Below are 22,087 nucleotides of genomic sequence, written 5' to 3' on the forward strand. Positions count from 1 at the left end.
AGTCACCCTGAAACAAAGGCTGGGAGGAGAAAGACAAATTATAGAGTGGAAGCAAAATATCAGAATATTAAGATGTCACCCAGAGGTAGATCTTTGAAGAGGTTAAATGAGGTCAGCTTGGTGGGTGGGCAGAAGGCATTACAGGACCAACCCTGTGATTTGGGGTTTGGATGAAGAACTGAACCAGTCTTCTTGCCAATCTAATCTTGTGGTTACAATTCATCTCTTTTGGTTTCATAAGGTTTTTCTCAACCACCTCCACTATTAGTAAAGAGTTTCTCTGGAACTGGGAAATAGAAATGGTAAACACTGATTTTGTATCAGGACCATTTGGTGAGATCTACTATTAGCAATCCTTCCCTAACTGTTAAAGTCATGGGCACACCAGCCCACAAAGCCTTGTTCTTCCCATGTTTGCCTTATATAACCAGTGGAGGTATTTGAGTAAAAGGAAAATATTTAAAAGTAGTTAAAGAAAAGTGATAACAGTGATTACATAAACTTGCCTTTTCCCCCCCAAATGGTATTCGGATTATGATTAATTTCCCTGAATCTTTTACCGTGGTAGTAGTTGAAAGGTCCAAGACTATATAAACCAGGCTTAGAAAGTAAATAGGACATGAAAATTCTTTTATGCGTGCAGTTGCCAAGGTTCTGAGAAAGAGGCAATATGAAACACCTTGTAAGTATATTTTCTGGTTTTGAATATAGGTAACTATGTTTTCAGAGCCAGAATAGCCAGGGAGTAGTTCCTTTTTCCCATCGACTCTTCAAATTAACCCTAAATAGAACTTCCAAATATTAACTTGGCACATAACCTCCCTGTTGGTAAGCCTCTCTTTTTTTAGAACATCAGAAAATGGGTCGTTCCCAAAAGAATTAATAGCTAGTTTGTTGAAAGGTCAACAATCTTTGCAGATTGAGTAGATATTCATATTTTAGGGTCTTTTCTTCCTAGATTCATTTTATTTATAAATTTCTGGCAAAGAAAATTTCAAGTGTATCTAACACATGGCACTAATTCTAAGAATCATTTAATAGAATATTATTGTTGTCTGTATCACATGTTTTTCCTTGGTTAACCTCATTGCATTGTGGTTATTATTCAGAGAGTAACTATTGTCTTTTTCTTTGAAGATGTATCTCACATTCATGGTGTCATCACATTGCAGAATACTGCATAGGATATTGTGGGGAAGGGGAGGAAGGGGGTTTCCTGTCGATTTCGGCTTATGTTGTAAGTGCTCTTGAGCTGAGTGAGCCTTAAGTAGACCAGATAATGAGCTGTGAGGTGTAGGGAAAGATTCTCTGCTACATTTATCTTAGCCTGTTCCCGTCCTTCTAATTCTCTTTCACTTATTTTCTGGTGTCTGAAATGCCTCCAATAGGTTAGGCAGGTCACACCAAGAGCAAACGATTCACTGCAAATATCTCAAGAACTACTCACCCTTGAGTAAAACCTATTTCAAAATAAGGTGTAAACAAGTGATGCATAATCTTTTATGCTCAGGCAAGGTGGAAGAAACTGGAGGAGAGGAAATTGGAAGGATATCAGATTCCAGAGGGGACAGAGGGGGTCCCCACTGGTTGGGAAGAAAGAAGGAGTTACAGAAAGGAAGACGGGGGACCTGAATTATCACTTATTTTACAACTTGACTTAAGATGGCCCTGCATTATGTGCAGATCAAGTGCTTGGTCAGGCTGCCTAATCTTTAGCCCAGTGATTGATAGTAGACGTAGAACAAAACAAAAGGTATCTTTGAATGAACGGTAAAGCTTTTCTTCTTGAGTAGCCAGTACATCCCATATCGAACACATGGAATGACAGTCTCCTGATACATTTGGGGCCACTAGGGCAAGAGACACTATGAAAGTTACAGATCTTTTAAGAAGGCTCCAACCCTGGGGTTCCTCTGAGCCCCAGGCCCTGGGCTGATCTGAGGCTAAGGGAGCCAGCCCTGTACACTGACATTTGTTTCCACTTCAGATTGTGCCTTCAATCCTTGTGGTCCTCTTCCTAGCTCCATGTCTGGCCCTGATGGTAAGTGAGGGTGGAGAGGGTTCAACCTGTCTGGTCCTCCTGAAACAGAAGTACTTCAAAGGTGATAATCTGGGGTGCTGTGCTGTGCTTAGTCACTCAGTCGTGTCCGACTCTTTGCAACCCCATGGACTGTAGCCCACCAGGCTCTGCTGTCCATAGGGATTCTCAAGGCAAGAATACTGGAGAGGGTTGCCATGCCCTCCTCCAAGCAATCTTCCCAACCCAGGGATTGAACCCAGGTGTCCTGCCTTGCAGGTGGATTCTTTACCATCTGAGCCACCAGGGAATCTGGAGGGGCCTCCATCAAATTTCTTGTGAGGACCCCTTTATATCTGTGAGAGATGGGCAATGCAGGAACTCTGGACTTAGGACTGTTCTACTTGCTGCCTTCTCTTCTCCAGAACATCAGTGACAACCATCCTCTGGATGGATCTGTTGGGACCCAGAGCATCCATGTCAATGCCTTTCGAGGTATGGTCAGCATCCGAGACAACAATGTTTTGAGTGAATGGGATGGAGTCTTGGACTACAAGAATGTAAGATTTAGAAAACGTTCATTACAATGCCAAAGAAAGCTTTGCCTGCTCCAAAATTTAGCCTCCTGCTTTTCCAGAGAGAAGAGAACCCTGTCCACACAGGCCTTCTCTAAGTTTAGGATCTTGAGGGAATACATCTCTCTTGGTAAGGAACCAGCTTTCATGCATTTGCAGTGACTTCTTTTTGAGCCATAGGAGGAGCTTCTGAGATCTCTAGGGATCCAGCACCCCTTTGTGTTCCTTTCCTGTGTTGACTTCACAGGGCTCCTGAAGGCCTCTGAAATAAGAGCTATTTTTAAGAATCCTGATGTCCTCTAACTTGTATGTGCCATAGAGGTTCTTTGGTCTTGCTCTCAGATTTTAATCAGTTTATTTCCAAAGCCGGAAAATAATTTATTTTCACTTTTAGAAATCTTGCTTCCACTTGCCCATGTGGTCAGGGATGACGAGGCGTGACCTGGAACAAAGAGGCGGGATTGGGACGGGAGGCCCCATGATAGAGAAGTTATATGACCAGAGACACGACGCAACCAGAGACACGATGCAGCTTTTGAGTGCTTCGGTTTCCTCATCTGCAAAGGAGAATCAATGGCTGCCTTTCCTACTGGAAAGGACTCAGAGGGTTAAGTGAAGGAAAAGACCGCACCCCCTCCCCCTCAACTCCCTGCGTGACCCTCTGCCATCCAGCCCCTGCTGTCTGGAAGCCCCGCTCCTACATTCCCCCCTCAGGACAGACTCCACAAACACAGGCTTTCTCTCTGCTCCCCCTGGACCTCCCCAAACTCTGTCCTCCCCATTCTTCACCTGATCTACTCCTGATTTCCTGGAGGACAAGGCTCCTGAGTCTTCTTACAGGACATGCAGACCAGGGATTTCTAACTCTGTTTTAAGCCATAAAGACTTTTCTTCCAACAAAGATTTCACAAAATTCCACCTGATGGAACAGAAGTCACAACTTCTCTGGCAGGTGAGGGAAATGGGCTCATTGTCAGACTCAGCTGGAGAACCGTTGCTTTACTCCAAAGCTCAGAGAGGCTGAAGGTCAGGTCCAAGGCTACATCAGGGCAGTCAGTGACAGACCGAGGGCTGGGATCTATCTCTGGAGATCTGACCCCAGGCTCCTCCTCACCTTGTAAACCCAGAAGGGATGCCAACTCACACACTGGCTTCACAAGCAGGCAGTGTCTGTCTCATCCGTTCATGACATCCCCCTGGAGAGAGTCCACTTTTCCTACCTTACAGGTGGGGAAGCTGAGGGTCATGGAGGCGGCTGAGGACCATGAACAGCACTGTCACTGCGGCCGACCCCCTGCCCCTCCAGACCCCCCAGTCTGTTAGTGGTATGCAGAGTTTCCCAGGGGATCCCCCTGTGGCGCCTGCAGCAGGGCCCCGTGTACAAGGCCAGTCCTGCTGCTGGCGCTTGGCTCCGGTGCCCAAGGCCTGCTCTGCCAGATGCTCCACACCACAGTCTGAAGGACAGCTCTGTGCAGCTCTGATGACAAGTAGGAGGCCCCCGTATTGTGACTAAATGAATGACAGGGTTCTGCTGTGTTGCTTTAAGGCCCTCTTGGCGGCTAAGTTGTTTAGCAAGATGGCCTGTGTCCTGGCCAAGATGGATGAAGCTGTCTTCCCAACTTTGGATGACATTGTTAAGGCCCTGGACCACCAGGTAAGTGAGATTAGCTCACTGGAGTCCCCTCCTAGTTTGGTGTTTTCCAACTTTACTTTCTGACCTCCTAAGATGATGCTGTACATGCTGGGGAATTCAGTTCATGCTTGATCTTAACGCCCATGGAATTCCATCATCGTGCGAAGGACTCCAAGTCCAATCCATGGCCTATTTAAGTCACATCGCATTAATGAAAATGAACCATTTCATTCCATGCAATGACATAATTTTGATGTATTCCAAAAGGGTATGAACTACACGTTAGTGAATATAAATATTAAACTGAAATACTATTATTATTCTCATGCCTCCTCTCCTCCCCTGCAGACCCTTTAAACTCATACACACATATTATCTTTAGTTGAAAATGAGTTTAGGACTCCTGAAACTCTCTTCCTGACTCTTAAATGACAAGGATTGTCAGATAAATTAAAAATCAGCAGGAAGCCCTTGGGAAGTCATTGAAATCTGGCGTCATTTTGCTTAAATAACCAATGCAGAACATTTGGGCCATGTCCCTAATGTCCATGGGAGGAGGACTGCTGATTCCTGGAAAAGAAAATGCCTTTGGATCACATAAAAATAAAATAATTTATCACTTTTTAAAAAGGGAGGTAGAAAGTATTCCCCTCATCTGATTTATAACAAGTAAAAGGCATAATATAAATGAAGACCATAACTTAAAATTTATTGTAGATCATTATTAGAAATGAGAATAGCACTGGAGTCTGGAAGAGCTGAAAATTCAAGGGTGAAAGGAGTACAGATTGAGTCACAGGGACACACAGACTTTTCTGGAGTAATTTTGCCACCTTGTGGTCAGATAGGATATTGCTATTAGGGAGGAAACTCAAGGGCAAGTACAAGGCTGTTTTTGTACATCCAGTGCCCCCGTGCACTGGTTTCTTACTCTTCCCCCTTGCTGCGCCGCATCTACCTGCTGTCTCACCCTTTTGAAATGTCACATCTTCCAGACTTCAAAGCATTATCCAGATACTCACGGCCTGACCTACACTGTTTTACCCAACCGGGTCAAGAACTTAGCCCAGTTCGGAGCACCCATCAAGGACATGTGCCGAGCGGTCCCCACTTATTTTGCCCAACAGCAAAAAGAAGGTACATGAATAACTTACCTAGAAACTCAAGACCACAGTTGAGGCAAGAGGTGTGGAATGGTTTTTAGGTCCTTGACAAATTCTAATGACACTTTGCAGGTCTATTCCATTTCTTTGCAAATGGGTATAAAAATAATGGGGCCTTAGATGCATTTCCCCCTGGTAGTAGAGATGACTCCTGATTACTGAGAACAGGAAGCAGAGTGAACTTAGCTTTACCAAATGGTAGAGGACAGTCATTTCACCACTGAGAACTGACAGCTGGTGGATACTCTCAGCTGACCCAAAGTTTCAGCCTCCCCTCCCTTCCCCCCACCCCAGCAGCACAGTGCCTGGAATTCCCCACTGGAGGCCCATTGCTCTGGAGAATCTCAGTCTTCCTCTTTCTCAGGCTGCCCAGATGCTAGAAAGCAGGACTCTGACAGTTACGGACCACACTTTGGGAAAGAAATGTCTTAGTGGCTGGCATCCCTGATGGGGATACAGTAGGATCAGTGTCTACCAGCTTGGGAAGTTACCAGACAAGAATAGAATCTCCCTGGTGCTCCAGATAGAGTCAATAACCACTTCCCATTACACTGTTTTCTGTCAACTACATCTGAGTATAAACTAACCCAGTGAACAAGGCTTCTTCATAACGAGAACTTCCAGCAGGAAAACAAAGAGAACTTGAGAGGCTGGGGGGTTAAAGAGGATGATTAAAGATCAATAAAAGAAATAGAAAAAAAGAATGTGGGACCCGTTATTGCAGCATTGATGAGATCTTCCATTTTGTCCCCAAGTCTCTGGCTAGTAAAGTTGTCTTGAGCATCACACTTCATTTAGGTGCAACTCGTAATATATCTACTCTACTTTAGAGTCTTAGAGCAATTAAGTGATCTTCTAAATAAAACGCTTCTCTTTCTTTTTAAAGGTACTGCACTGGCTATTGACCCAGATTCCTGTTTTGAAATCCAAATCCTGTCCTTCTTGGGACTCTCCATCTGTGGGGAGATACCTGGGCTCTGAACCTCCAGGTCGGCCACGTGGAGAGCAGACCTGTCTGGATGGGGCTGCTGACCTGACCCCAGAGCTCAGTGACCCAGCCCACCTCTGCCAATGGAAAGCTGCTCATTTCAGGCCTGATTACCCCTATCTTTTGACCCAAGATCCAGCTCTGTGACGTAGAAACTGAATACACTTTCTCCCTATTCTGTTGGCTTAGAGCAATAAAGTTTCTTGCCTCCCTGATCTAACATATGAGCACTGCCTGCCTGCACTGTCCTCTCTAGAGTTACCGGACTCCCATCCACTTGCTGTCCATAACCATCACACACAAACAAGGCACAAAGGGGAACACGCCTCTCTTGGAAGGTCTCATTTCTAAGGGCCTCTCTTTGGTGTGTCCCTTGAAGAATTCCTGAAGAATCTGGGACACAAGAAAGAACAAAAAGACACCAGCCACAGCCTGACTTAAGCTTTCAGGTCTGAGGTCACATCTCCGTCTCCTGCAAATTGATGCTGTTCACTGTGGTCCAGCCTACACAGTGAAAATCCCTGAGAGAGAGTTAACTGCGTGAACAAGGCCTCTCAGACCTCTCTTTGGAACCAGTCTAAACCCCTTCATGGGAATCCCTGGGCATTTCTCTCTCTTACAAATGAATAAGGGACCTGGCCTCTTGACCCTGGTTCTTTAACTATCCATCTCGAAAGCTGGGAAGGACACAGAGTCAGCCCCACCCACAGCAACCAGAACATCCCTGACTTGCCTAAACCAGAATAAACAAGGAAAGAGTACTGGAAATACAGACATAGACATTCACCGAAGGTCATGCTGGAGTTTGGAGTAAGTGGGACAGGACTGGAATGGGACGGGTGGGGAGTGCTGAACCATGCATGCGCGTGGAGTAGACGGACTGGGGTGAATTTCAGCACTGATTTGCCGGAGGCAGAGCTGAGCTCCAGCTCTGCATAGTCATGATGTGATGTGACTTACAGTTATGAACGGAAAGGTGATTGTGTGGGAAAGCCCCAGAATAAACCTCTAGCTGGGTTTAAATAAGGTATGGCTGGGTCGGCCAGGGTCTCTGAATCTATGCATTTGGTCACAAGCATCTTGTCAAGGATAAGACTGGTGGAGATACTTGCACAGAGCATCCAGGCTGGAAGAATCAGATAGATGTGACAGATTGTCTTGATCAACCAGAGGCCCACAAAGCATGTCTTGCCCTCAAGGCTTGACCTAAAGTGTCCCTGGAGTTAAGTTCCCATGGCTATCAGTCCTTCCTTGACCAGTGTATGCTTTATCCCTGACATCTGGCCCCCAGCATCTTCAGGAGCAGTCCCTATCTGGTCCCAGGTGCCTGACTCCCTGTTACAGTTGCTGGAGCCCTGCTCCCAAACCCTCAGGACTCATGACGGTGGGGCTGCTGCCTACTGACTGGTTCTGATATCTATCACACCTTCCCTTCTGGACATCTGAGCTTCAACTGTTTCTAAATTTCCCATCATCTCCAGGCTCCACTTGATCATTACAACATCCCAGTTACTTCCAGGAGACTTTAGACATCCCACCTCCTGACATCCACCATGTGTCTTTCCATCTGTTACCCTCCCCACAGACACTCTGCCAGCTAGACTGCTTTCCTTCAGGAAATTCTTGGTTCAAGGCCTGCTGCCCTCCCATGTTGGGCTATCATTGACTGGGCTGTAAGAGCTCTGTATCAACTCTGAGAAACAACTAGCACAGTCCTCTAGACCAGAGATCCTTAATCTCTGGGATCTAATGCTTGATAATGCTTGATAATCTGAATTGGAACTCATGTAATAATAACAGAAATGAGGTGCACAATAAAGGTAATGCACTTGAATCACCCTGAAACCATCCCCCTGACTCTGGTCTGCAGAAAAATTGCCTTCCATGAAACAAGTCCCTGGTGTCAAAAATGTTGGGGACCACTGCTCTAGACCTTACAGAACTTGTCAAGATAGATTTTGGTCCTTCAGGTCCTTCAAAGCTCAATCTTCATCTTATAAAGAATCTCCCATGTGTGGAATTTAAATATTTTATCAGGATTTAAATATTTTAGAAGATGGGATTGGGAGGGGCAAAATTCCAAAATATCATAGACTGGATGACTTATAAACACCAAACATTTATTTCTCACATTTTTAGAGGCTGGGAAGTCCAAGATCAAGGCACCAGCAATTCTGGTGTCTGATAAGAGCCCACCTTCTCACATGTAGACAGCCGTCTTCTTGCTGTGTCCTAACATGGTAGAAGGTAAAAGGGAGCTCTCTAGGCCTCTTTTATAAGAGACTAATCCAACAACATTGGGGATTAGATTTCAACTTATGAACTTTAAGGAGACATAAACATTCCTGTCTACAGCACCACCCTACTGATGACCATTGTTAATATTTATCCTTAATCCATCTCTCAACAAAATTCACCATATCTGAATCTCAAGCCAGTACCCCTCACTCTGACCCAAACATATTCCATGTTATTAACACCACCAGCCTTCTGTTTAAAATGCAATCACATTAATATTCACAGCAAAGTGTTTTCCTCCATCTGTGACTGAAGAACCCAAGCTTCTCGCTAAGTCTTTTGCAATAATCTTTGAATGTCTTTGGAAGGGCCTAGGAACTGGCTTGTAAAACCATTCCTCTTCTAAGCAGGGAAATATTCTATTCTCTTTTCTTTTTTTTTCCCCCATTTCTTGGTACAGCTGCTGTCACTGACCTCTGTCGACATCTCCAGTGCTGCCTCTTAGGTCTGGGCGGAAGGGACTGGGAACCCACCGCCCACGGTGCTGTAAGCCGATCAGTCACCACACTTGCCACCCCTCCACGGAGCGTGTGCCCTGGGCAGACGCTGCTCTCTCAGCCCCAGGGGTTCAGAGGAAACAGGAAAGTGTGTCTCCCTCCGTGGTTTGTTGTCAGTTGTTCTCAATGCTGCAACGTTTGCTCTGGTTTCTTCGAGAAAGTGTAGCGAGACACTGCTTCTGTCCTTTCTGCTCACAACTCCCACTCACCACCCTGAGGCCTGAAGCCTGAGCCCTTTGGAGACTGGGCTAGAGGCAAATCTGAGCTCCTCCCATCTAGGACTTGTTGGGTGTGACCATGTCCCAGTTCCCTCTTTCCTGAGCTTTCTATCTCCTTCAGCTTTGTCCTTTTCTTCCTGCCAACATGCCACGGAAGGATCATGTCTAAATCCCAGCTGGGAACTGCTCAAAACCCTCCCACCAAGGAATCTCTGAGATTCTTGCAAAAATTCCACCCTTGCCCTTAGGCCCTTCTCAGGGAGGAGGCCCAAGACAGAGGTCAATTTCCCTGCCTCTGAGCTCGGAGAATGATGTTCCAATAATAATGATGCTCCAATAATAGGCTCCCTTGAGGGGAGTCTTGCTCCCTCCACTAGCCCTGCTCCTTCCACCCTAGAAGGAGTCTCCCCTAACTGTCCTCATCACGCCTGCCTCTCTGCAGCCTCAGGGATGAGTCGATAGGCCCCGAACCCCAGATCTGCGGGTCTGGGTGGGCAGGCTCACCAGCCGAGGGCGGTGACTGCCCAGAGCTTACTCTCTGGCTCCCTGCCTACTCATGGCTCTCAACTTCCTCAGGGGTCAGGAGTCGGGCCCCTTGTCCTGCCAAGAATGTGCTGCTCCTCTTCTTCCTACTCCTGCCTGAGGTAAAAGGACCATCCTCACAGTTTAAGCTGTATCTCTGTGGTTATTCCTATGAAGCAGCTTCATTGGCCTCATCCGGTGGGTGCTATTCACCTGGGCATCAAACTTAACATTCAAAACACTAAAATCATGGTATCTGGTCCCATCACTTCGTGGCAAATAGATGGAGAAACAACGGAAAGAGTGACAGACTTTCTTGGGCTCCAAAATCATTGCAGATGGTGACTGCAGCTGTGAAATGAAAAAAGACACTTGCTCCTTGGAGGAAAAGTTATGACAAACCAAGACAGTCTATTAAAAAGCTCTAACTGAAAACCACTGATTTAGACTAATCATTATGGAAGCCTTGGAATTAAATAAGGAATATATTCCTTAAAACTGAAGGATCTTTTTAATGGCTACTTAAAGAGGAAACGACTACTGTTGGCAGGAAAGATGTCAATGGGGGAATAGGGATTAGGTAGTTGGTGGATTTTTTTGTTTTGTTTTGTTTTTGCGGTAGAGATTGGAAAATTCTGATCAACAATAGATGAGGAGGAGGAGCAGCCAAGATGATGGAGTAGGAAGACCCTGTGGCTCACCTCCTTCCAAAGGCACATCGAAAGTTACAACTATGTACAGAGCAACTGTTGAGAATGATCTGAAGACTAGCAGAAAACATCCTTCTGGTGCTGGGAAAACTAGGCAGCTACATGGGAAAGAATGAAATTAGAAGATTTTCTCACATCATACATGAAAAAAAAAAAAAAAAACCCTCTCAAAATGGGTTAGAGGCTTAAACATAAGACCTGAAAGTATAGAACTCCTAGAAGAAAATATAGGCAGAACACTTTGCTTATAAATCATAGCAATATTTTTGGATGTCTCCTAAGGCCAAAAAAATGGAAAAATAAAAATCAATAAAAGGGGCTTATTTAAACTTAAAAGCTTTTGCACTGCAAAGGGGACCATCAACAAAACAAAAAGAGAACCTACTAAATGGAAGAAAATATTTGTAAATGATGCGGTTGAAAATTGGTTAATATCCACAGTATGTAAACAACTCAATGTAGAAAAAACATTTTAAAAATGGGCAGAAGACCTAAATAGACATTTTACCAAGGAGGATATGCATAGCCCAACTAACACATGAAAAAATGCTCAATATTGCTAATCATCAAAGAAATGCAAATCCAAACCACAGTGAGATATCACCACACACCTATCAGAATGGATGTCATCGAAAATACCACAAATAACAAATGTTATTGTGGTGAAAAAGGATTACCTTGTACATTGTTGGTATGGATACAAATTACTGCAGCCACTATAAAGAAAAACAATATGACATTTTCTCAAAAAACTAAAATAAAATTACCATATGATCTCTCAATTTCATTCCCAGATATATAGCTGAAAAAAGCAAAATGTTAATTCTAAAAGACATATGCACCCATATGTTCACTGCAACATTAATTTCAATAACCAAGATATAGAAAGCAACCTAAGTGTCCACCCATAGATGAATAGGAAAATAAGATGTATATATGCACAATGGAATAAATGGAATGGATACACACACACACATAATGGACTATTAGCCATAAAAATACTGAATCTTGCCATTTGCAACAACTTGAATGGACCTAGAGGATATTAGTCTACATGAAATAGTTCAGACAGAGAAAGACAACCACCATATATTTCCACTTACATGTGGACTCAAAATATAGAACAAAAGAACAAACAGAACAGACTCATAGGTACAGAGAACAAACAGGTAGTTGCCAGAGGGTAAAGGAGTAGAGGGATGAATAAAATAGTTAAGGGAGATGAAGAGGTACAAACTTCAGTTACAAAATTAAGGTACACTATTAGGATTATAGTCATTTATAATGCAGTATCTTTGATGACAGCTGGTAGCTAGACTTATGGTGACCATATTATAATGCACGGAAATATCAAACCACTATCTTGTGCACTTGGAACTAACAGCGTTGTAGGCCAATTACACTTCAATTAAACTTATTAGGAGAAGCAAATCAAATAGGACAGGCACATGCCTAAAAGGAGTGAGTCAAATATAAGCTACAAGGAAGCTGGGGCTCCATTAGATGTTCTCCAGAAAGAGTCCCTTTGTAAGGTCTGGAGAGGGAAGATATTAATTCTGTTTTCATTTTTGTTTATCTCAAGATATTTCATAATTTCCCTTTGACTTCTCTCTGAACTCAGTGGTTGCTTGAGTGTATGTTGTTTAATTCCCATGTACTTGTGAATACTTTCCTCTTGTTATTGATTTCTAGTTTTATTCCATTGTGGTTGGGAAAGATATTTGGAATGATTTCAATCCTCTTAAATTTGTTAAGACTTGTTTTCTGGTTTAGCATGATCTACCCTACAGAATGTTCCATGAGTGCTTAGGGAGAATCTGTTTTTGCTACTGTTGGGTGGAATATTCTGTATATGTTGCCAGGCTTGTTCAGTTTACAGTTTTCAAGTCTGCTGTTTTCCTTATTGATTTTCTGTGAATGATCTATTATTAAAAGTGGGGTATTGCAGTCCCCCATGATTATTATATTGCTATCTACTTCTTCCTTTAGATCTGGTGATGTTTGCTTTTTATGTTTAAAAAGCTCTGACATTGAGTGTACATAGATTTATAATTGTTTTATCTTCCTGGTAATTTAAAGTAAAGCTAATTTGAAATTAGAATTAAGAGTCCTTTCCTCTCTGATGATGACATAAGGAAGATGGAGACCTTGGGGCTCACAGTAATGTTGGTTTTACCACCACGGAGAAAGCTAATGCAAGATGCTGAGGCTGACATGTAGAGAGAAAGAGTGTTGAGAGTGGAAGAAGATAGTCTGGTCACCTTCAAGCACTTAGTTCTGGCCAACCAAGACCAGAATATACCTATCTTCCTTTGGCAGATGAGGCAATAAATTCCCACCTCTCCACTCCCACCTGTTATTTCGATTTGGGTGCCATCATTTGCAAACATTAGGGGACCAGCTAATATACTCTACTTTTATTTGACACTTTATTATACACTCTTTACTGCTGTTATCAAGTGGTTTTATATAAATGACTCATTGCCTAACAAGAAAATAACTTTCTTTACTATGGTAGTTTTGCCAGCATATCTATCCTGGTGTTAATGGTTATTAAGGAGTAGGTGTTAGAAATAGAAGCAATTGACGATAGAAATTCTTGCTAGAGTAGTTCCTCTTTGTTCTGAACTTGCATTCACTGACCAGTCCATATAAGAATTTAATTATATGCGCTGGAAATTTGCCCACCTTTTGCAATTTATATGGAATGTTAGAAATTGTTTTCCTCCTACATTGACTTGATACTCCCAATCAAGTCCTCACTCCTGTAAAACTTTTCAGGAATATGTATCTCTCTCTAGGTGATGGGTGTTTCTCCCTCTCTCTCTCCACACTCTGGGATGAAATATGTCATGATAGTGTTTATTACAGTTGAGTCTACTAATCTGATGAACTAAAAGTTATATAAATGGCCCTCAAAGTTGGGGACTTTGTCAGAAGGTATACTTGATATCACAAACTTTATATATAAAGTTTGCATCATCTGATCAGGCAAGCTGTCTTTAAAGAGTGTAAATAAACTATCCCTCTCATCAGGTGGAAGTTACTGTCACCTGAGCCCCTGCTCTACCTAAGCTACTTCAATGTGTTGGATGGAGAGATGGGCAGCTGGTTTAAGTGACAGATGCAAAAGTGGAGACTTGCACATAACTGACCAGCCTGTGTGTAACTCACCTATATTATCTGGGAATTTTCACACTATGCACTTTATTTGAAATCCTGGCAATTTCTTTCATATATTGATGTAAACATCGTTTGACTTCCCTTTGTGGTTTACAAAAACAAACACGCAGATATCTATAAATATACTAGTCATGTTTTACTAGTGAATCTCCAGATTAGTTGGGGCATTAAGAAAGAATTTAATTTGGCTGTTGAGTGGAAACCAAGGGTGTATTTCTTTAAAAAGATGAAACCAGTGTGCTGAATGCCTTACACGTGAACATCTGCACAGACGGAAATTCCCAAGATGCCCAGCAGCCCAGCCTTTGCACAGGCTTCAGCACCAATATTATCTGAAAAGGGGGAAATTTTTGAAAGAAAGAGAATGAAGACGTTAGCAAATTAAATTTAATTTAGCAAACCAATGCCCTTTTGTAAATGTCTTGACGAGGGATTGCACATGTAATTTCATGTTGCCCAAGATTTCAGCTATACTTGTAAAGAATAATCATATATTAGCTTAAATAAGACTAACAATTCCTGGAAGTACTCTCTGGCTCAGCAGATGCCATGGCAGTTTGCATTGATGGCATGCCAGTGTGCCTTTACTTGTAAGTACTAATGACCTTATTAAAAGAAAAATATCTTAACACCTGGGCAATAGAAAGGTAATAAGTGCCAATTCTTTTCTTCTTTATCCACCTCCCACTACTCTGAGGAATTTTTCTTGTTGCCTTCATTGTCTGTGATCCAGCCTCTCTTTCACTCTGGCCACTCTTAATACTTGGGCATATTTAGCAAATTTTGTGTAAAAATACCAGGAATGACCACAGTGACATATGTTAACTGGATAAATCAGAGTTTATATTCCCCGTCTGTCAGTCCACTTTGCCTGCTCTTTCTTGGGCCAATCTTATCCTAAATTCTGATTGCTCTTTAACTTTTTTGAGAAACAATTGACAAATGTATTTGTATATATTTAAAATGTAAAATATATTGGGGCTCCCCTGGTAGCACAGTGGTAAACAAACCACCTTCAATGCAGGAAACTCAGGTTCAATCCCTGGGTCAGGAAGATACCCCTGAGAAGGAAATGGCTACCCACTCCAATATTCTTGCCTGGAAAATCCCATGAACTCGGGAGCCTGGCGGGCTATGGTACATTGGGTTGCAAAGAGTCAGACATGACTTAGTGACTAAACCACCACCAAAGTGTACAATATGATAATTTGATATACAGATACATTATAGAAGGTCAAAATAACACATCCAGCACTTCACATAGTTAACCGTTTTGTGTTTGTATGGTAGAAATTCTTAATCTCTACCGTCAGCAACTTTTAAGTATGCAATACTATATTATTAACCAGAGTTACCATGCTGTACTGTGCTCAGTCGCTCAGTCATGTCTGACTCCTGGAGACCCTATGGGCTATAGCCCGCCAGGCTCCTCTGTCCATGGGATTTTCCCAGGCAAGAATACTGGAGTGGGTTGCCATTTCCTACTCCAAAGGAATCTTCCCAACCTTTGGACCGAACACACATGTCCTGTGTCTCCTGGTGGATTCTTTACCACTGAGCCACCAAGGAAGCCCTATACTATACTTTGGAGAATCCAATAGTTTTCCCTTGGTGCCAAAGGAATCTTTTTTTTTATTCCATCCTCTATCATAATGAATTAACTTCTCCACCAGATCATGTGTTCCTTGGGGGTAGAGTTTTACTCATTTCTGTGTCTCCCCCAATATTTAGAAGCATTTCCACACATGAAAGATATTTAAATCCCCAAATAAACCCAATTGAGTCATGTTTCATGTTTATTTGTATCTCACACAGCACTTAACAGAGTGCCTGACATATTGGAGCAGTCAGAAAATATTTGGTAAAGGAATGATTTATTGGTACTTACGTGTCTTATCTGCCACTTCCCCCTGATATAAGGGGACATGTTCACAAAGCTGCCTGATGGGTGATCCAAACAGGAACCAATCCACATTTGTGATCAGAGACTTCAGTGGGTTGTACTTGACCCAGATGTATTTGTCAGAAAACATGCTGTTCAAAGCCTAGATCAGTACAACAGAGTGGAATAAGATGAAATAAATTGATATAATCTGGTGTACCTTATTCTACATTGTGGCTTTTTCTCTTTCAAATTATTGAACAGAAGGTGGTCAGGGATCTCAAGACATCATCTCTTCTGACCACTTGGTCTATAGAGAAGCCTCATTATTATCAGTGTTATTTTGCAGTTAATGATAATGAAACCTAGAGAGGGTGAATCCTGTGCCCAATGAGAAGACACAAAAGGAGAATTAAACCTCAAGTTCCTAGCCTCACATGATGCTTGCTTATTCTCATTATATTGTATTTACTTTCACCATTGTGTTATTGGATATCATAACTTCACTCATTTTTCCTCCCAATCATGAAAAGAGCAGTTAGTCCTTTCTACAAAGACACTGGCATTTATGATAGGTTTTTAAATTTTTAATTGTTATTTTTACTCTCTAAGGAAGTAAATGGTTTGCCTGAGGACACATATCTAGGGCTGAGCAGAGGCAGCCTTTGTATTATAAGTTCTTATAACTGGGAGCTGCATAGTGGAACTCAAGCTAAGAGATATATTCCTGCTCTAAAATCAATGAATATGAAAATGCTTTAAAGTGGAGAGTACCGTATCCTTATCCCTTACCCTCTACATTTCTCCATGGATCCCGTATTTTCTGGCTCAAGAACAGGGAATACTTAAGGCTACTCCAGAATTACCTTCCTCTCAAAGATGTACCGTTTGAGTTGGTCCAGAGCAGGGATGGCTTTGTGGTCCATCTTCAGGATGTAGCAGGCTCTTCTGGAGAGCACCCTGAGTGCAATGTAGCCCTGAAGCAGCAAGAGCATAGTTACTGCCCCTCCCAGTTCCTGAATTTAGTGAGTACAGCCCTTCAGGAAAGCTTCAAACATACACAGTAAGATTTTCAAGCTGCAATCCATTCTATCCATTTGACTTCTTTTACCTTGTCATTTCACTTTTTCACTTGTCATTTCTACCTCTAAATTTGTGTAAACTCCTGATGTGTGCCTCACTTTTCATGTTTTGGTTTTGCAGTTTGGGGTTTGAAAGGTCAAGGAGAAATTGCTCTTTGTCTTTCTCTATTGATTTTGTTCTGCCACTTCCTCAATTTGGAGTAAATACGGTATTCTTTAGACCTGTGCTTTCAAATATGTTAATTACCAGCCACAAGTTTCCATTTACATTTAAAGTCAAATTAAATAAAATTTAAAGTGTACTTCCTCCATCACATATTTTCAAGTGCTCTGTAACCACAAGTGATTAGTAGCTTCCCTATTGGAAAATGCAGATACAGAGCATTTCTACCATTGCAGAAAATTCCACTGGACAGTACTGCTTTAGAAGATCTCCTCAACATATTCACACCACCCTCACGCTCCACACATACATGTTTCATTGACTCTCCTCTCCCCTCTTTACCATCTTCTCTTCATCTTTTCTCCACCTCAAACCCAAGCTGGCTGCATAAGGATGGAATGGAGGAAGTTGGGATTGGAAGAACAATGGAGTTTGAAGACCTTGGAGCCAAAAGGAACCTTCTTGAATATTCATATGGAGTGGAATTTTCTCTGCATAGTTCTAAATAATTATTCAGCATATAAGATTGTATATAATGCAAATCTTTCTAGTCCCTAATTTTCAGCTCTCATTAATTTCCAGTTCCTAAAATCCAAAAATCAACTGAAGCCAATCCTGATGAGAGTGGAAGAGGCTTAAACCAACTTCTCACCATGCTACTTTTTAAAGATACTTTTGGGATTTCCCTGACACCTGCTTAAAAAGAATTTCAGCACAACTCCTTGAAAACTAAGACTCAATGCTTTCAAATGTGTCATCGAACTCCCAATAACAGTGGGACAGAGGCAGGGAGGAGGTTTCTACAAGAAAAGCAAGTTTAAATGCCCAGTGCCATAGACCATGGACTGCTTATATCCACAGTGCATAACTCTCTCCATAGATAAAAGCAGGTTTGTCACCCAGATGGAACAAATGGAAAACAAACAGATAAATGAATGAATCAAGGATGGAATAAGTTTTCTGAGCAGGTTTCTGAGATTTATTGTTAATTCTAGTAATTGAAACTTGGAAATAGCATAATGTTTTTAAGTTAACATGCTTTAATTCTTCCAAAAGTGTCATTTTTCATATCCTATGTACACAGTTAAATATGTAGTTGTTCAGGATTTCTGCTATTTTGTGACTGCTTGTTTCGTGATTGCTCTCTTTCTGCAGATTTTTTTGTATTAGAAGAAGCCCTACTTCACTCACACCTTTGACAAATATTTTTGAGAGCTTGTGTGCCAGGCCTTGCCCTGGGTTTTAGTCACTCTTCTAGGCACTTTCTGAGCCTGTAGTGAGCCAACATCATCATGCTTCCTACCTGAAAAGATCAAACCAATTTGTATATTTCTTGTCTCATCAATTTTTTAATTAGAAATGGGAAAAGAAGAAGTAAGGAAATTCTGAAAGAATTATAAGAATAGATCCTGGAATTCAAATGCACGATAAATGGTTGTTCCTCCACCCTGTAGAAGTCCACTCTTGAAGAATATAAAATATTGCTGCTTACGTGTTTATAGTCAAAAATGGTGGTAGAGGAGCATGAGCCCGCATGGATGTTAATGATGGCAGCATTTTTTTCATTGTCAATTGTCATCGTCTCCTGAATTTGGCCACCTTTGTCAGTTGGGCTGATGATGTTATAAACCTAGATTAACAAAGACATAATGGTGTTTTCACAAACCATGTGCTTTTGAAAGGCAACCCTCCCAGCAAAGTAAAGCCTTCTATTGCTTTGAACAAGAGATTGGACATTGAGATGTTGCCACTGGCATCCCAAACCAAAAGCCCATGCTAAAATAAGAATGCAAAGGTCTTCCTCTTAGTTCACTGCATTATATATGGGTAAAGCAATGACATCACATGAGAAATGAAATTGACCACATTTTAAAGCAAAGGGTTATATTTTTAAGGGTTATATATTTGTGGTTGGAAGAAATAGTCAGCCTCATTGTTTCTGTTACTGGTTATTTCTGGGATGTCATCCCATGTACAGGGCATGTGGACTCTCTGCTGTCCTTCAGATTATCTTGTGTCTTCTTTTTCCTCTCCCAATATCTCTAGGATATAATATCTGTAGTGAACTAACTCACCTCATTTCCCAAAGATTGTGTCCCAAAGAAGGCCAGTGCCACCACAAATAGCACCTGAAAAACAGACCAGTCACATCCATTCATAACAGGGCTGTCATTTGGAGTGGGGTGACATAGGACATGACAAGCACAGATATCTCAGAAAGCATATACTTGAAGACACTGGTGGGAGGTCATGGATGGTCAACAGTCCATTTCCAAAATGTGCCAACACTCATTCATTTGACAGGCATTTGGTGAGTTTTTGCTAATTTTCAGATTAGTTCTCCCTTTGTTACCAAATTCCTGACCCTTCCCAACAACACAACCTTCTAGAAAGAATATGCCAGAAAAATATTTGGGGGAAATACAAGATGCCTTTTGGAGTTAAAAGTAATAATAATAATAATAAATTTTTAAAAAAATACTTGAGAGAGATGAGCGTAAGAAAGGGCTCATTTTACTAAGAGGAGGACCCTGGAGGTATTCACACTGGCTTTAGTAGTCAGGCATCAAGTTGTGCTTTTTGGTTTAAAAAATTATTTAATTCCTTGAGATAAAGAGAGTAAGACAGATTTAAAATAGATTCATGGGTGGTAGGGGTACCCATGTATTCCTAAGGGAAACTATGAAAATCAGATCGTGGAGGCACAAATAACTTCTGAGGCTGATATCAAAGAAAACGTCCACGTTCCCATTAGATGCCATCAGACAAGTGCTGGGCCAGCAGAATGCGAGGCTGACCCGGGGCACTGCTGGCATCCTGCTGCAATTCTACAGGGTCTCATTCAATAAGCTGATCCTGGTTTTGTGTTCCCTGTTCTGAACATCACAGGGCACTGCACGGTCTTTGGGACTGCTGATGGAGAGACTCTTCAGGAAGGCGGGTGTTTTTAGTACCTGTCAGTGGGGCTTCAGAGAAGGCAATGACAACCCACTCCAGTACTCTTGCCTGGGAAATCCCATGGACGGAGGAGCCTGGTAGGCTGCAGTCCCTGGGGTCGCAAAGAGTCAGACATGACTGAGCAGCTTCACTTTCACTTTTCACTTTCATGCATTGGAGAAGGAAATGGCAACCCACTCCAGTGTTCTTGCCTGGAGAATCCCAGGGACGGGAGCCTGGTGGGCTGCCGTCTATGGGGTTGCACAGAGTCGGACACGACTGACATGATTTAGCAGCAGCAGCAGCAGTGAGGTTTTCCTACTTCCCTTTGCATCTCATCAATAATATTTCTGTCCTGGTGACTGTGGGTAGAATGTCTAACATGGACCTAAGGGCAGACGTCCAACCTGTCTACTCGCATACAGAAAACCTCGGCTCCAAGGCCAGCTCTAGTAACCTCTGACACTCCTACGTGTTCTATTTAATGGGTCAAGTACAGAAGCTTGAGTTAGATGGGTGGAGGGCTGAGCACCTTAGTGAAATGATTAGAGTCAGGAAATGTCCCCTGCCCCCAAATAGCCACCCACCCAACAATGTGATTAATACCCCACGGTCCCAGGTGTGCATTTTGGGGTTAGATCTCTTTTGGAAAATCAAGAGATCCTGGGAGAGGGAACTGGTTAAATTGACAGTGTTTAACAGCTTATGGGGAGGTACTTATATTACTCTCTCCTTCAACAACTCAGTGAGAATAAGGGGTAGAGGCTGCGGGGAAGGAGCTCCATGCTGCAATAGAACATAGTTCACTGTCTATGGAGCGCTGCCATGTGGAGCTATGGGAGACTGGGATCAGGGCCGGGATCTGTTGGAGTGGGCACAGCAGGGTTGCTCTGCCATGATTGCTTCTGTACGTGGGGCCTAAGATGGATAGATTTCAAGACTAAACCCCACATTTCTGGCCTGGGGAAATCATAGTCCTCTGTGTTTCAGTCTCCTCACCTGTAGAATGGGGCAATACCACTCAGTTCAGTGGCTTCCCCAGTGGCTCAGCAGTAAAGAATCCGCCTGCAATGCAGGAAATGCAGGAGACACAGGTTCAATACCTGGGTCAGGAAGACCCCCGAGAGTAAGAAACCCACTCCAGTATTCTTGCAGGGAGAATCCCAAGGACCGAGGAGCCTGGCAGGCTCTGGTCCATAGGGTCACATGAGGTTCAGACACAGCAGAAGGAACTGAGCATAGCGCACATGAACTTGTTGCAGTGAATAGATGAAGTGATTCATGTGAATGTTCAGCATAAGGCCTAGCATGCACTTGGGAAATGGCAGATGTTTTTTTATTATTGATATTATTATTATTACTTTTGACCATACCTCATGGCATACAGTATCTTAGTTCCCCAACCAAGGATTGAACTTGTGCCCCTTGTAGCCGAAGCACAAAGCCTTAGCTATTTGACCACCAGGAAAGTCCTTGATATTATTATTTTCAAATCACTATTTCCCTTTTAGATGGTAAATATAGTTATCCTAAAATGCCCTCCAAATTTCACAATAAGGAATTATTATTAAAATATTACAAATTAAAATTCCCTCAATATTCCTCATTTTTTTCTTTGTATTTTCATAGTAAACATCTCAAGAAATAGATAAAGGACAAATAAATATGGACAAATTAATATTTGGCGTTATTCCTGCCAAAGACAGCATTAATTCAATCAAGAAACTTAGAAGAATGAAGTATTTGTCTAAGACCCCTGAAAACCAACACACATTGGATGTGAACATTCTCTGCAAGCAGTAACCATAAGAGTATAAAGAAATATAAACAAATACTCACAAAGATTTTCATTTTGCCTGAAAAGAAGAAACTGCTGGAGCAAGTGAGGCTGCCCAGTGCAACTTCTACCTTTATATCGGATTTCAGGTGCAGAAATCTCTGTCCAGAATGATCACTTTGAAAAAGGCCATGTTCCTATCAATGCCACACCCCAGCAAACTCCTTTATCAGGATTAAGACACAACCACATAACATAATATCAGAGAAGTTCATTACTCAATAGTGAAAATTCGTCACTTGGTCACTCTGTAAATATCGCCACTTATCTGCTCTCTGTTGCATTTGTGATTTCAATGTCCACCCTTTAAAAATATTGCAAGATCCTTGTTCTACACAAATATCTCATGGTCATCTATATCTAATACTATATTCCTAAATCT

General features: G+C 42.2%; 2 protein-coding genes across 2 annotated transcripts; one reads left to right on the forward strand and one right to left on the reverse strand.

Moving 5' to 3' along the window:
- Positions 1-620: 620 nt before the first annotated feature.
- LOC122442634 (gastrokine-3-like) lies at positions 621-6,590 on the forward strand. Its single transcript, XM_043470478.1, has 6 exons — positions 621-682; positions 1,988-2,041; positions 2,443-2,577; positions 4,139-4,246; positions 5,221-5,362; positions 6,275-6,590. The coding sequence occupies exons 1-6, from the start codon at positions 671-673 to the stop codon at positions 6,367-6,369; spliced, it is 546 nt and encodes a 181-aa protein (XP_043326413.1). The 5' UTR covers positions 621-670; the 3' UTR covers positions 6,370-6,590.
- Positions 6,591-13,917: 7,327 nt separating this feature from the next.
- GKN2 (gastrokine 2) lies at positions 13,918-21,812 on the reverse strand. Its single transcript, XM_043468947.1, has 6 exons — positions 21,708-21,812; positions 19,007-19,060; positions 18,424-18,561; positions 16,553-16,663; positions 15,693-15,849; positions 13,918-14,136 (listed from the first exon to the last, which is right to left on the reverse strand). The coding sequence occupies exons 1-6, from the start codon at positions 21,717-21,719 to the stop codon at positions 14,054-14,056; spliced, it is 555 nt and encodes a 184-aa protein (XP_043324882.1). The 5' UTR covers positions 21,720-21,812; the 3' UTR covers positions 13,918-14,053.
- Between the last annotated feature and the right edge of the window lie 275 nt (positions 21,813-22,087).

The sequence above is a fragment of the Cervus canadensis genome, chromosome 5, assembly GCF_019320065.1.
Source record: "Cervus canadensis isolate Bull #8, Minnesota chromosome 5, ASM1932006v1, whole genome shotgun sequence".
NCBI lineage: Eukaryota > Metazoa > Chordata > Mammalia > Artiodactyla > Cervidae > Cervus > Cervus canadensis.

Coding starts and splice junctions, on each gene's coding strand:
- LOC122442634 (XM_043470478.1), top strand. Junction 2,042..2,442: donor CTCCATGTCTGGCCCTGATG/GTAAGTGAGGGT, acceptor TCTCTTCTCCAG/AACATCAGTGACAACCATCC. Junction 5,363..6,274: donor TGCCCAACAGCAAAAAGAAG/GTACATGAATAA, acceptor TTCTTTTTAAAG/GTACTGCACTGGCTATTGAC.
- GKN2 (XM_043468947.1), bottom strand. Junction 18,562..19,006: donor CACAATCTTTGGGAAATGAG/GTGAGTTAGTTC, acceptor TTGTTAATCTAG/GTTTATAACATCATCAGCCC. Junction 16,664..18,423: donor CCATTTTTGACTATAAACAC/GTAAGCAGCAAT, acceptor TTGCTGCTTCAG/GGCTACATTGCACTCAGGGT.